Source organism: Myripristis murdjan, chromosome 12 (assembly GCF_902150065.1).
Source record: "Myripristis murdjan chromosome 12, fMyrMur1.1, whole genome shotgun sequence".
Lineage (NCBI taxonomy): Eukaryota > Metazoa > Chordata > Actinopteri > Holocentriformes > Holocentridae > Myripristis > Myripristis murdjan.
In genome coordinates, this window is record NC_043991.1 from 7579542 (window position 1) to 7594659 (window position 15118).

The 15118-nt window shown below is 40.2% G+C and overlaps 1 protein-coding gene across 1 annotated transcript; it reads right to left on the reverse strand.

Annotated features, from left to right (window-relative positions):
• Window positions 1–1389: 1389 nt before the first annotated feature.
• Window positions 1390–13087, reverse strand: c7b (complement component 7b). The gene is made up of 18 exons (XM_030064928.1): window positions 12889–13087; window positions 12473–12522; window positions 12121–12196; window positions 10890–11031; window positions 10364–10508; window positions 9617–9755; window positions 9061–9189; window positions 7539–7782; window positions 6714–6827; window positions 6383–6549; window positions 5987–6215; window positions 5186–5357; window positions 4782–4869; window positions 4170–4302; window positions 3851–4042; window positions 2498–2594; window positions 2193–2374; window positions 1390–2092 (listed from the first exon to the last, which is right to left on the reverse strand). Exons 1-18 carry the CDS (start codon window positions 12952–12954, stop codon window positions 1914–1916), a joined length of 2544 nt encoding a protein of 847 aa, XP_029920788.1. The 5' UTR covers window positions 12955–13087; the 3' UTR covers window positions 1390–1913.
• Window positions 13088–15118: the final 2031 nt, after the last annotated feature.

The window sequence follows — 15118 nt, forward strand, 5'->3', positions numbered from 1 at the left end:
TCTGCACGAATTGTAGTTCTGGTACCCCTCTTCCGGGTTAGGATAAACATTGTGAATTTAGGTTTAAAAACCATACATACGGTAGTTTTTCAACAGCAAAAGCATAACCTTAACATGTAGCCTATGTTTATACCACGAGTAAAGATGTGTTATGAAAAAAAAAATATATATATAGACTAGGCTATATAAATCTTTAGTGCTATTTTTGACGTGTTCCGACGGTTTGTCCACCCGCTCTGTTTCGCTGACTGAAAGGGTTGTGTTCAATGGCGTAACATATCAGCACATTATCAACTTTCATGCACTTTATTAGATTTTATTGACTTTATTGATGAAAGCTGTCGATTCAGACACGTCGCTGATAAACACTAGGATTATGGGTAATGTAGTGCTTCTCCGTGATATGATATCGCAAATAAAACGTGTTTTCTTAAAATAAAGTTGATATTATACGGGACTTGTGGACACATGCCATCGTTACACATCCTCATAGCTCGTGGTAAGTCTGCCTTGGGTGGTTACAACGTTATGGCTAATAATCAGACCTTTTTTTCAGAATACCGATTAAATTTGCACTTCCGGGATCTATGAACCACCACCCACGGCGTGACGTCTTTGAAGCCGAGAAACCGGGAGTCACCAGGTAGCATGAAGCGCGTTGCCTTGGTAACGCCGGTGTTTTTCAGATTAAAATAAAATTTCGTTCATTGATTTCAAAATGGCTTAAAATGTGATTTTTGTGGACTAGAAAAATATGAAAATGATGACATTATAAACTATACAGTGGCGGTTCTGCCTATGTGCCGCCCTAGGCGAAATTACTGGCTTGCGCCCTTCCATGTTAGATACTACTCCTACCGGCCATAGCACCAGGCGGGCCGACCGCGGCACTGACCGCTCACCTGTCAGATCCCGCAGACCTGACCGGGTGGGCGCGGTACCAGCCGGTGCCGCGACAGACCCGCCTGATGCAGGCCGGTGGCTTTTTTATTCAAACAAGATTTTGTCCATATAAAAAGTAGCCTATTTTCCAAAAAATGGTCTTGAAAAAGAGGGGTCATCTTAAAATCAGGGTCGTCTTTTATGCGGGTCAATATGGTAGGCCTAGTCTAGAAAACTGGCGATTTTTTATTTTTTATTTTATTATTTTATTTTGATTAAATTTGCACTTCCGGGATCTATGAACTACCACCCACGTGAAATTGACTTTCAGTGGACAGCGTTTGCGTGGTGGCCATACGACACGGATCCTAATTGACTTTCAGTGGACGCTGTTTCTGTGGTGGCCAGACGTAATTATAACAGGTTATGTGCCAGGAGCACGCAATGCGTTGTTAAGAGGTCGTGCTCATTTCACGGATTTCTGTGAGATCAGGTTGGATAAAAATTAATCATGTGTACACAGTATAAGTTGACATACATTGTGAATGTTTGGCATGAAATGTGTTTGGTCTGCAACTAAAACAGAAACTGAAAATAACGTTTGAGTCCCTAGTTTATGATATCTGTTTTTAAATATTTGATATTTTGCAGGTTATTTGGTTTCATTTTAGTATGTGTACACCTATGAAACATTTTGAAAAGTTTGCTTTTATTAACATTTGTGTTATCAACATACAAAAACACAACAATATTCATCAAAGGAACTGATTTTGCCATCAGTAGCAGATCAGCTAAACGACTAGAGAAACTTAATCCATATTAAAGATGCTACTGTCTTCACATTTTTCATTAGAAATACTAAAAAGAAGCACAGAAATATATTTACAACATTTAATTGTTAGAAAACAATATTATTTCTTTCTATATACATTTCAAGCAACGATATAAAACTAAAAGATAAAAGATTTAAAAAAGAAAAATCCTATTTTATGTGCGATGTGAGATGGGTTAGTGAAACAAAACAGCCGTCTCTACTCGGAGCACGCCTCGATAGCGACCACCTTGACCTGCTCGCCTGCACACCTTCTGGCCCCAACCTCACACTCTGTCATCGTCGTGGCGGCGCTGTCGTCTCCCACGGTAACGCACAGGTGGGCGGAGTCTTTGGGACAGTCCGTGGGGTTTTGGCATTCACATTTTGCAGCTGATTCTGAAATGAAACATGGATGATTACAGAGTGTGCATGGAGAGACTCTCACACACACGCACACACACACACATACACACACACACATGTACAACAGACTAACCATTACAGACTTCTCCTGGTTTGCACTTTTGACAGGAAGTGAACGTGTCATCCGGCCAATCACAGTCCCCGTCGCTGGCCAAAGTGAAGTTCCGCCCCAGGCACTGCAGCGCCCCCAGCTGGCACATGCCCAGTAAGCGAGGTTGTCCTGAGCCAAGTCTGGCACACAACTGTAATGAAGGCCTTTGGGAAAGTCACATATAGAACATGTATGATTATTTTTTTGCAGATTATCATGCAGAAAAAAAGAAAAAAAAAACATTTTAGTGCGCTATAGATGTTGCTGCTGGTGAAAATCACACTCACTGGCACTGGTGTGGCATCCTGCACACACACTGGGTCTTTCCTGGAGTCTCCCATGGTTTACACTTCAGGCCAGATGGAGGGGAGGGAGCTGTTGGCACTGTCACAGAGACAGAAAGCAGGGTCGGTGTGTTACTCCAGAGCGACACAAGCTACATTTGGGTTGGACACAGATTCGAAGAGAAACGCTCCCTCCGATAACAGAGAGCAGTGGAGTGTCATTTTATATTCACTGTATTCAGTTTATACATCGAAAAGTCAATAATCAAGAGTAAACATGTCGCCTTGGCCTAAAACACAAACGAAGTCTTCATTAAGGTAGCATCTCGAGGTATCATGTAGAAGTATTTTTAAGTTGTAGGTTTGTTTCATTCAGGTTGGACACATACAAAACTTCTTTTTTTCTTCTTTCTTTCCTTCAACCTCTTTTTCCCTTTCTGTATTTTGGCCAGTTTTGAAGGAAGCATACAGTGGTTCATCACATAAAAAAAAAAAAAAAAAAAAAAAAAAAAAAATCCAAGAAGCAGAAGAATAAAATTCCTCCAACATAAGTTTAAATTCATTTTTGTCTGGAAAAATGCTGCAATTACTTTTACCGATTGGACAGATACTAGCACTACATTCACTACTTTCGCACTTTGCTGGCTGTAAGGTGGCTAATGTGACATGATGTGAGGTTTGATTATGATGACCTTTCCATAGCACCTTTCAAATCGAGAGTTACAAGGTCCTTCCTGTAGCATGCAATAAAAACAGATATTTCAATGAGCGGTCAAACATAGATTAAAAAAATAAAAAAAAATACAAAAATATAAAATAATTAAAAATAAAATCGATAAAAGATCAGCATTAAATCATTTGGGTGTACACTATAAAATATTATTATTCAATTGCCAGTCTGTGCAGGTGGGTTTTTAAGAGCTTTTTAGACCGAGGCAAACATTGGAGCTAAAATCGTCCTCTTTTGTTTTAATTCTGAACCGTGGACCTTTAAACACCATTTGACTCTCTGATCTGAAGGGTTTCTAGATGCAGAATAAGGCGTTATGAGCTCAAAAGGATCTTAAATTGAATTCTATAACAAATAGAGAGCCTGTGTAATTCAACCAGGACAAGAGTAATGTGTCATGTGATGCTTTCTTGTTGGTTTTAATATATTCATGTAGCCATCTGGACCAAATGAGCTCCCAGCAAGGATCATTCCTAACTCGATACCAAGATAAAAAAAGAAGATTGCAAATCAGACACAGCTGTGGATGCACTACTACAAATGCACTATGCTTAAAAGCAGCGTGTCACTGATGTCATGAAAAAAAAAAAAAAGTTTCAGCCGTGAGGTTTGATTCCTAAACGTACCTTGTACACACCGCACACCCTCTGGAGAAGGAGACCACTGGAGGCTGGGACTGCACATGGTCTCTGTCACCTCGCCCTCCAGCGTCGTCCCCTCGGGGCAGGACAGGGACACGCTGTCTCCAATCCCATAGGCGTCTTTGGTTGGGGTGACTGTGACCTCACTGTGGAGTGAAGGATACCAACATGTGGCGCCTGCAATATCAAAAGAGGGTTTTGGAACAAGTTGGATTGAGTACAAGAGTATACACACACACACGTCCACAAAAGCAAAACAGCATTAACAGCAGATACTTTATTTCTGGACTGAGGAAAGACTTACTTTTGCAGTCCATTGGTCCTGTTTTCCACTGCTGACTTTCAGTACATTCAGCCACGGCCCCTCCACTGAGATAATGACCCTCTATGCAGGAGTACTGTATTGTATTTCCTACGAGGTAAATATCTTTGGGATTCTGAAACAGATAAATTAATCCCTTAATTACTCCTCGGGCATTATTGATCACAGTTGACAAATGATAAAAACACCCTACATGTTGGGCTTTAGAGGGAGCAATGACACAGTGAACAACTTCAGCAACAGTTCAGTTTCAATAATGACAGAAAATATTCTCCAGAGGACTACATAAAAGTGTATTAACCTTTTAAAAAATTGCTCATGCTCATACATCACAGTAAATACAGGAGTCAAGTCGAGAAATGTTGCTGTAATGGTAGTTAGTTTAATAAAACAGTTGACAAAGTATGGTTAAAAGGCCTACTTGACTGATTGTTGAGATTGTTGGCTGGAACAACGTATTGTATAAAGTATCACTAATCATTTAAAAATTCATTTTGACATTGTGTAAGAGAAAGTTTGCTTTGAACTTTGTAAACTGTTGCTCCTGCTCTTTTGCCATTAATAGCAGTCTATCTTAATGAAACCGATCCTCACCAGAATGAATCCATTCCTGAGGTTTGGAGGGGCGCCGCATGTCTTGGGTGGGCTGACGGAGAGACCGAAGCACTGAGGCTCCATCGTCCTGGACACAAACACAGCCTGCAGTCAGTTTACAGGGATGAAATATGAACTGATACTTATCAAACATCTTGAAATTATGTTGTGTTTGGGTGGAAACTTCTGTGTTGGATTAACAGTTTGTGAAACATGTCACTACAATCAAATACATATAAATACAATGGAAAAATGATGCCACAGTAAAGTCAGGTGTTCAGGATGTGAGGAAGATAAGACAGGTTAGGCCAAATTCAGTACAATTAAAATACAGTGACATTCAGTATTAAGAATTACATCACATGGAGGAAGCGGTGTGTGTGTATAATTAGGTTTTTGCATACTTTAAGTACTGGATATCTGGCTCCTCGCATGGCTTCTGCTCCGCTCCCAGCCCGATACAGTGGCGGCCTCCTCTGCTGGGGGCAGGGTTATTACAGCTGCGGGTCCTTGACCTTTGACCTCCAGAGCAAGAGCCCCAAGATGACCAGCAGCTCCAACTGCCATGAATCACCCCTGTAAGAAAAAAAAAAAGAGAGAGAGAGACAGGCTAGGTTACAACTTTATTGTACATGATGTGGAAAATTGTCTTTGGCTTCAGCACAATCAACATGGAGTACAAATACGACAATATTAAAAATAAGCCTCAAAGAGACGTAATAATAATAATAATAATAAAAAAATAATACAGTAAATTGGGGGAGCTTGGAATTCATAAACAGTTAAATAGGCCAGCTATGAAAGTACAATGTGCCAAAAATCTGTAATATTAACATTACAAGTTGTTGATTTAACCAGCCAGGATACGGACTGTCATCACTGAGGGGTTTCATGTATCTGTACTTTCTTGTTAGTTTTAAAAACAATTTTCTTGTTATTTTAGAGTCTCTATCAGCACGACCACTCACTTTTTCTCTACACTTTACAAAACACATATTGACATCTTGCAAAGGACACCAGGAAACCAACCAAATTATAATATGTAGACAATTTACAAACATTATTGATTACAGAGTATAGAGATTTCAGACAGTGAATAATGAACTTCAACTATTTTTTGGTTTTTGTTTCACTTTTTTTCCCCTAAAATGGAAGCAATGGAAGAGCAAGAGAGTCCCAAGCATCATGCTCTGCTAGTTGCTCACCTGCTTGCTCTCCAATGACAGCACCTTTCTCACACGCCTGTCCTGAGGTGCCGGGCTTGCAGACACATCGACACTCGGTGCCCGTCAGCAGCGGCTGGCCGTTGTTTTGGCAGGGGCGACAGTGACAGGGGTGCTCCTCTGCCAGGTACTCCTCTGTGGCTCTTTTCAGATGGAGCTTCTTCAAGCCAGCACACTGAACCTCCTTCACCAACTCATGCAGAGGACGGAGCTGTGACCGAGATAAGAGTTGATTTTATAACATGATAAAATATAGAAAAAAGAAGGAAAACAAAAAGCATCCTGTCTGGATCCCAAATGGTATGATAGAAAGCAAATCCAAAGCAATGTAAATGCATGATGATAAGTAGAGGGGACCCTCTGTGGTGTGTGACCTGCCTTCTGGTTGATGACTTCGGGGAAGTCTTTGACAGACGAGGCCCAGCGGTCATAGATCTCTCCGTTAGCCTCTGGGTTTTCCACATCCATCACACTCAGGGCAGCTATAAAGGCTGGATCGCCGCCGAGGACGCTGGTCTTGAAGGGCATCTTGTTTGTGGTGTGTCCTGCAGACGCATGAGAGCAGCAACTGTTTTAGTTCAGACCCCGTCAGTGATTATTTGACAAAACTCTATTTTGCACAATTGATAATACTTTTTGTCATCATTGAGCCATTACAGTATATGTGTTTTACCACTAACCATTCAAAAAAATATATATATTCACCCACCATAACTGGATTTCAAAGCCTGAGTCAGTTTTTCGCACGTGGTTGTGACTTTCTTCCTGAACCAGCGGCGTTTCACTTTCCTCCAGCACCTTTGATATTCTCTGTCTGTTGTACCTTCACACAGACGAGACAGACATGATTTGAAGCCGCACAGCTCAAACTCAACAACTGACAGCCACCAAACTTGGGTAAATTTTGCCCCCGATGTATAAATTTCATATTTGTCACATAGATCGATAACAGCTCAGGTATGTCCTCCTATTAAAATTCTGTTGTTGTGACTGGCACATTGAGAATAAGACAAGAAACATGAGATACTTTACAGGTTGTACTCGTATAAAAGTCTCCATCATAATATGTTCACCTTCTATTCATGAAACATATTGAAACCCATATGCAAAATATAGTTTATAACTAATATCTGTTGAGCTTTGGCAAGCACAAATGGCAAGCAGTTTGGTTTTCAGTTCACAAATATTTAACAATCTCTTTCACCTAAAATGAATTCAAAAGAAATCGCAGCATAAGATAGCTATCTTGTGAAAGCAGTCATCCCTGTCATCACAATATTAACAGAGGTATTCAGTGAGAGACATTGTGATAGGCCTTCTTTTCAGTATTTGATTTAATCCATATCACCCAGCCATGTCGTTCTAACCAACTCATATCACAAATTCATAAAATTGTTTAAATATATCAGTACCTTAGTTATCCTTGTATAACACAGATTTCACAATACTACACTGATTTTACAGCAACATTTTGGGGTATATAAGGAGACTAATGTGAAACATGACTACTGTACGTTCCTCTAAAAGTACTTACTGGTTGATTCGAGCGCCTGCCGGTCAAACTCCAGCAGGGCTTGGTACTGGCCCCCGAGGGAGCCCTCTGACATGTAGTGCGTCCCGTACATCTGCAGCACCTGGCGATAGGCTGAGTAGTCGTAGGTGAGCGGCAGGGAGGCCAAGGCCCTCCAGAAGCCCTCAGCCAGAGTCACATACTGGGGAGCCGAGTTTTGGAACTGGGCCAGCTCCACATGATCCTTCAGGATCAGGAGTCTGTGAGCCTGGAGCACGGATGGGAGCAGATTAGGAGGAGATTTCCTGTAAGATGGTGAGTATTTTTTTTTTTTTTTTTTGGTTTAGGGTCCTGTTCATCCAGGCCAGGGAGAGATTCAGTTAAGCAGATGTAATTTTATTCAGGAAATGGATTTTCTTTGGTGGAATTGAAAACAGGGTGAGCTTTACTACAAAAAGTCTACAAAGGCATTGTTTTAGAATGAATTTAAAGTGTAATGACACCAGCAATGAACACATTCAAAACAACAATAATTCATAATTGAGCTCATCATAAAAATCTGGTGCAGATCTCACCACTGCATATGTACACTGTGAATGTGCCAGTGGGCCACACATGCATGAACATATAAACACACACAGGTTGTGTAACAGGGGGAAATATTTTAGAGATTACAGGAGGGGAGTTTACTGAGTTTACTGAGTGAGAGGATGCTGGTTAGATTCCCCAAACTAGTTGACAAGGCATGTAAAGTAGGAATGGGAAAATAAAAAATAATCACCTAATGCAATTCTATTTATTTAGTTTACAGTTTTGTACTACATGACCTTGATGACCTGGCTAAATTGTCATCAAGGAGGCAAAAATATCACTCCATAGTTAGGCTAAATTGTGGTGAGGGAAAATCTGGCATGGCCATTTTCATCGTGATCCCTTGACCTCTGACCTCCAGATCTCTGAATGAAAATGGGTTCTCTGGGCAGCCACGGTTCTCCCCTTTGCAGACACGCCCACCTTCTGCTAATCCCATGCAGTTTGGGCCACAAACCCTGCAGTCTACATGTGTTCTTGTGGCCTGTTGTAAAATGGTGTGTTTGTGCAGACTGGGGCCTAAACAGTCTTGGAGCTGCATCAGTTGGCTTTGACTGGCAAGCTGAGACTCTTGTGGATTCAATGAGCCACATTTGATTCATGTATGATGATGTTCGCCCCCATAGCAGCCATTTCACTGGAGTCAGAGCATTCTTTAAAACTTGACATCACTGTATAAAATTACCTATTGTGACCTTTAACATAAAAACCACAATAAATCACAATATCCAGTTGCAATACTTGTAGAATCACAATACTTTAAAATTGCAGTACATAGCAAATCTAATGAAAAATGTGAAAATTTATCAGGTGTTAACATTTGAACACAAGGGTTTTACTGGTTCCACAATCTGATTGATTTGGGTATCAAATTGTGCTTTAAAGACTAAAAATTTTCCCTGAACTGGTAAAAGTTAAAAGGAGAGGAAATCATGTTGCAGAGCTGCTGGGTTACCTTATTGTCAGTGAGCTCTTTGTGAAAGGTGCGGCGGTCGTGTCCGAACAAGGCGTTGGAGGTGATGTGCTGCATGTACGACCAGGAGCTCTCGTAGGACTCGTCCGCCTCCTCGTTGTTGACTGTCACCTGCGGCACAAAATGAAGACTGTAAACAATAAAGTTCACTCAGATCAGTTGGAATATCTGAGTCAGTCTCATGTGTTATTTCGCCTTTGTTTGTTATTTGAGAGGAAAAAAGTTTCTATGAAAAGTGACTGTTCGCCCTGCAGGTTCAATTCATTTACCAGAAAATCACCATTCATTTTATAATTGATGACTACGAAAATATGAATAATTAACTGCAGATAATTTACCGTGTTTAAGTCACTTTTTAAATAGATAAGGTCATGATCTATAGTAAAGTTAGAAAGAAAGCAATGCTGATTTTGCATTTGGCATGGACAAGATAGTACAGTACAAAAGGAAAATGGATTGCTTCAAGATGGAAATGGTGGTGCAGTAATGTTTTTTTTTTTTTTTTTTTTTTCCTACAGAGATTTCAGGTCTTTCTCACCTCAAAGTTGTACCTGAGGATGCTCTGGGGCAGCCTGTAATAAACCTTATGGTCTCCACTGAACACCTTCCTGCACTGGCCTCCAAAGCTCACGGTGTTAATGACACCACCTCTCAGTTTTCCTGTCAGCACGTCGTACCTGTAAAAAACAGCATATTTGAGTACAATCAGTAACTTTACTTTATAGTTTCTTCTCTACTGAATTATTGTTCTTGTGGGCTCCTCGTTAACATCAGACACTGGATAATTCATTTAGTCAGGAAACAAGTAATCCAGTTTAATCCAATTAAAAGAAGCTGGTTTGCACTCGCACGCTTTCAGAGCTGTATGGGCAAAATCATAGCATAGCCCTTAACAGTGTGTTAAGGGTTATGTTTTATCCACTGAACTACCAAGAATAACTATCATTGATAAGAAAAAAAAAACCAAAAAAACAAAACAAAACAAAAAAAAACATGACAGCATCATCCTCTGATTCTGATTTACAAAAAAATAAGCCAATAGTGATTTCAGAGCAATTCACAGACAGCATATGTGACAAATGTACTGGTTTGTATATTTGATGAAGTAAATCTATTCAAAACACCACACATGTGTACTGCACCAGTGTTTAGGCTCACACGTAGCCAAGCCTGACGCCTAATGTGCACCAAAGCTGATTATCAGTCTCAAAAGCAATAGACTAATGGGATTGTTCACTGGTTTTAAACCCAGCAGCTGGAGCCCAGTGGGGGATCTGAGACTTACCCCCGGCCTGTGAAGTCGGAGTTGGGGGGCGTTTTGTCCATGTCACATGAGTAGTGGCTGCTGTCCAAGTCACAGCCTCTCTCGTCGAGGCCGTCCTCGCAGTCCTGGTCTCCGTTACACACCAGGGACCGGCTGATGCACTGGCCTGCAGCAGTTTGAGGTTGAAAAAAAAAATGTTGTGCTTTAAAGGACTGAGGACGAGTCAAGTCATTTCTTCACAAAGAGAAATGACTGGACCCTCTGTATTTACAATTTATAGGAGATATATTGTTTTAATGAACTTTCCCATTACTAGTTTGTGAAGAACATATGATTGCTCCATGAAGTTGCTGTGTTTTTTTTTTATAATGCAGTCCACTGATTTCCATTTAATACTCTTATTTATAATGTTATTCAGTATTTTAATATTTTATTTTGACATCAGTCAGTGTCCTTTTTTTAATAAACCTACAGCTATTGAGGATCAAATATTTTCCCAGGCCATGACAGAACTCAAACAGGTGTGAGATGTTTCAGTGTCGCCTACCGGAGGTGCAGCGGAACCTTTCTCCACACTCGGTTTCCAGAGGACAACTTTTCTGTGGGACACACGTCTGCGTCTGAGCAGCTTCTCCTGAGCAGGGCGCACCCCTGTATTGAGCATAAACCTCCACATGGCGCGTGCGGACCTGAACAGAAAAAATATGATGTGATTGAAAGAAAGTGAACAAAATAAGATGACAAGTGTGATCTGAGTGTCCTTATAATAATAATAATAATAATAATAAAAAAAACAACTTAATTTGAAACTTTATTTGTACTCGTGTATAATGCACAATGAACTCATTCACAGCTTGTGCGCAATGAAACAATTAATAGATTTTATTTATCGGCGCCTTTCTAAACACTCAAGGTCACCTTACAGACAATGATGCATCATTATTTTGGCTGCAGGTGCCCTGCTGGGCCTGCTGGTGGCGTTAGAACGTCAAAAATAAACAATAGAAAAGCTAAATACATAAAACTGCATATAAAAGCTGCAGAGGGACAAAGTTCATAAAACTGACTGAATCAAAGGAGACATGACGCAACAAGAGGACTCACAAAACAAGTCAAAGTCAAAGTAATCAATTCAAATCATATTCATCAATATTGTTAAATATCAATATGATCATAATCACCCATGTTAAATCATATTCTCTTCACCAAGCACAACAAACAGGCATGGGTTAGCCTACTCTAGGTAGCATAACACTCTTTAAGTCATGTTGCACGGTGTCAGCTGATAGCTGGCACTCCAGGCATCTCTCTCTCTCACACACACACACACACACACACACTCTGCTTTGTCAGGCGGTTTAAAAGGTCTTCCTACTGCTACTGATATACTGATATGCTTTACAGCCAGACCCGCCCAACACACACACACACACACACACACACACATACACACACACACAGAATTACGCTGCATGTCAAATCTCAAAGGGAAATGCAAGAGATACAGTAGATATTAGGCTATACATATAACTGAAATGCATTATATGCACCATGCAGTTACGTAGATAGATAATCAGATAGATAGATAGATAGATAGATAGATAGACATTCTTTATTGATGACAAATTGGGAAATTCTGGTTTTACAGCAGCACATTTTCCAGGCATTGCACAACAAGCAATAAAAGTACTGTGCCAACACTAGAAGAGAGAAATGTATATCTATAGAAAAATAAACACAATATTTAACAAAACTGAATAGAATGATGATCCTCCTACCTTTGCTTTGAGGCAGCCGTCACACTCGGACCACTCTCCATACGGCCCCCATCTGCAGTTCACAGGCTGTTGACAACTGCCCAGGATAGACACAGAGATTCAAATAAATCAATACATAAAAAAAAGCATTGCATTGCCACATTGAGCATTTACTGACACTCACTTTCCAGAACATACAGTGAGTGCAAGCAGCCAATATTAAGGGCTGTAAGGATCAAAGCCAAAGTCTCTGGACATAGACTCAAAAAAATGTTGTTATATCCCAAGAATAAGACAGAAACAGACTTAATAGATTCTGTATACACGGGATAAATATAGATTATACCACAAAACATATATAAAGTGTTCCTACCAAATTGCAGGGAGGAAAAGGAGCAGCAGAGCCAAAGATGACAAATCCACCTGTGGCAAGACATCAATTTTATAATTTAACCTAAATTCAAACATACAACCATGTAAAAGAACAGGATATTATAACTATTGTTTGGTCCTTGGATAATGTTGGAAATGATAACAGACTTAGGTAATTTACTGGAGATCAACTTAACCCAGTTATTTTTCTAACATGAATTTGTCTGTATGAGCATGAAATTTGCATATGGAAATCTTTTATGACTGAGACAGCTTTGTTTCTCTGAGAAACAACACAGACGGCACCAAAACAGAAAACAACTAGTCGAAATTTTAACACGTTTTAACCAATTCTAAACTGCAAGTGTGATTAATGCCGATGGCCCTTACAGAATCAGAGTATTTAGAGTGATTTACCTTCATTATGTGCACCTCAGTGTTGGGCCCTCTCCTCTGGTGAAACGCTGCAAAACTCAGGGACATTTAACCAGCAGGGGGACGTTGCTCAACTGCACCCCAAGGTTAGGAATTTCCCAACCAAAGAAACTCTCTGTTCCATCCCTCCGAGCCTGAAAACAAAGGCCAGTGTACTGCCTTCCTCTGCATGACAAGTCACGAACAGAGATCTTACACACTCTTGCTCAGCTTCAATCCAAACCCAGTGACTTTGTGTGGCTTTTAATAGTCTGTGCCAGTTTATGTCCAACAATAGTGTGAGCTTATTTACCACTAAAACCTTGATACCCCTGTTTTCACTGCGTCATGCAGGCCTGTGAGTCATGATGAAATCCTGCTGCTTTTTGTCACGACAGCCTTGGGGCATGTGAAAACGATGGGAATGATTGTGTAACTGTAGTTTTTCCCGAATAAGTCAGTCTTTTGATCGGTAGCTGAGTCTGCATTATTTGTGCAAAGGGCACTGAATCCTCATTTGGCCCACTTTACAATGCCAGTAACATTTTAAAATAAGGCCAGACATAACATGCATGACTCATGATGTTTTAATGAACGGCTTAATGCAAAGTGTATCATGAATTTCTGTTGCTCACCATTAACAAAAGACCAAGTCACTATAACTTTATGTAATTTGGTCCACACTCAATAGATCATAAGTTAAAGAAGATTAATTCACGGTTACTTCATGCATTAATTGATATGCAACTAAAACAGCTGGATTCAGCTTACATAAAAGTTTATTTTAGGACTGTGCATTTGCTTAGCCTCTTTGAGAATATACCCAGTGGCATTTTTGACACTTTTTCAACATAGTGGGTGGAAAATAATTTTTTTTTTTGTTTTTTTTTGTTGTATTTGTCTTGTTGTAGGAGGTAGTGCAGTGTAGAGGATAAAGAAAGATGCACCACAACCGAAAACATGTACCAATTTACAATTTAGAGAATGATCAGGCATGTTTAAGCTCAACTGAAGTGCTATAGATGCACTGTCAACTGAGTGTAAAAGACACATGAAATGTTTCTCATTATTTATTTAGTCATTACTTCACATGAGATCACCATTAGTTGCCTGACTTGTGTCCCACCATGTAAAGTCACATCTGCCGTCCCATCTTCACCCTATTTCCTCTCTCTCTCTCTCTCTCTCTCTCTCTCTCTCTCTCTCTCTCTCTCTCTCTCCCTCTCTCTCTCGATATGGTCACCAGATATGGCCTCCCAGAAAAAATAAATCTGTGAGTTCACATGGACTGTTAGCTGCAGCCTGTGTTTAAAAAAAGAGAGAGAAAAGAGAGAGATAGGGCTGTAAAGAGGACTCTATTTCTAACGTTCTGTGTTTGGACTGTTGGGAGTTGTTAATCAAATAAATAAGTAAAAATAAGATGGGGGAGGAGAGGACAGGCTGCTTACATTGTCGTGCTTACTCTGGTTTATATAACCATGTGTTTGGTGAAGTGCTCAATTTGTTATTAAAAGAGGAGTTCTGTTTAGTTTGGCAGATGTTATGGGAGGTATTAGTGCCACCTGCTGGATGTTCCGTGGTGGTGCACTTTACAAAAAAAGCAGTGCAGTCACCCAGCATGCTTGTGTCTTTGTTGTTTTCAGGCATGTCGCAATGATGAACAAACATGATGTTCTATCCATCTATCGATCTATCTATCGATAATAATGTCATGGGCCTTTGCCTTGATTTCATGAATAATTTTGATGTAAAAGTTACTGTCCTGAGTGTGTTTGCATTAAGAAAACAAACTGTCCTACACCAGCCCCATAGACTCAATGGTAAATCAGCCTATGGAGTTCCAATGAAACACACTGTTTTTTTCACTCTGTATGTCGCACAACAAATGAGCAGGATGTCCTTCTCTTAAGTGTTGAGTCATGTTTGTCCACTTGTCACTCCTGCATGAGTAAATAGAGTAAATAGGGAGGCTTATAGTGTGTGTGTGTGTGGGTGGGTGGGTGGGTGGGTGGGTGTGTGTGGGTGTGAGTGTTTGAGAGAAGTTATGTGGAGCATGTGGACAGAGTGTGGGTGGTATGAACAAAGTTGTTGCTGTTGACATGACAGTGGACACACACACACACACACACACACTGGTAAAAGGCTATATGTAATGAAATATGACTCCAAATACTCTAGAGCTATTTAAAAAGGCACTTTTAGTACTGTACTTACATTTTTGAAGGAGTTTTTG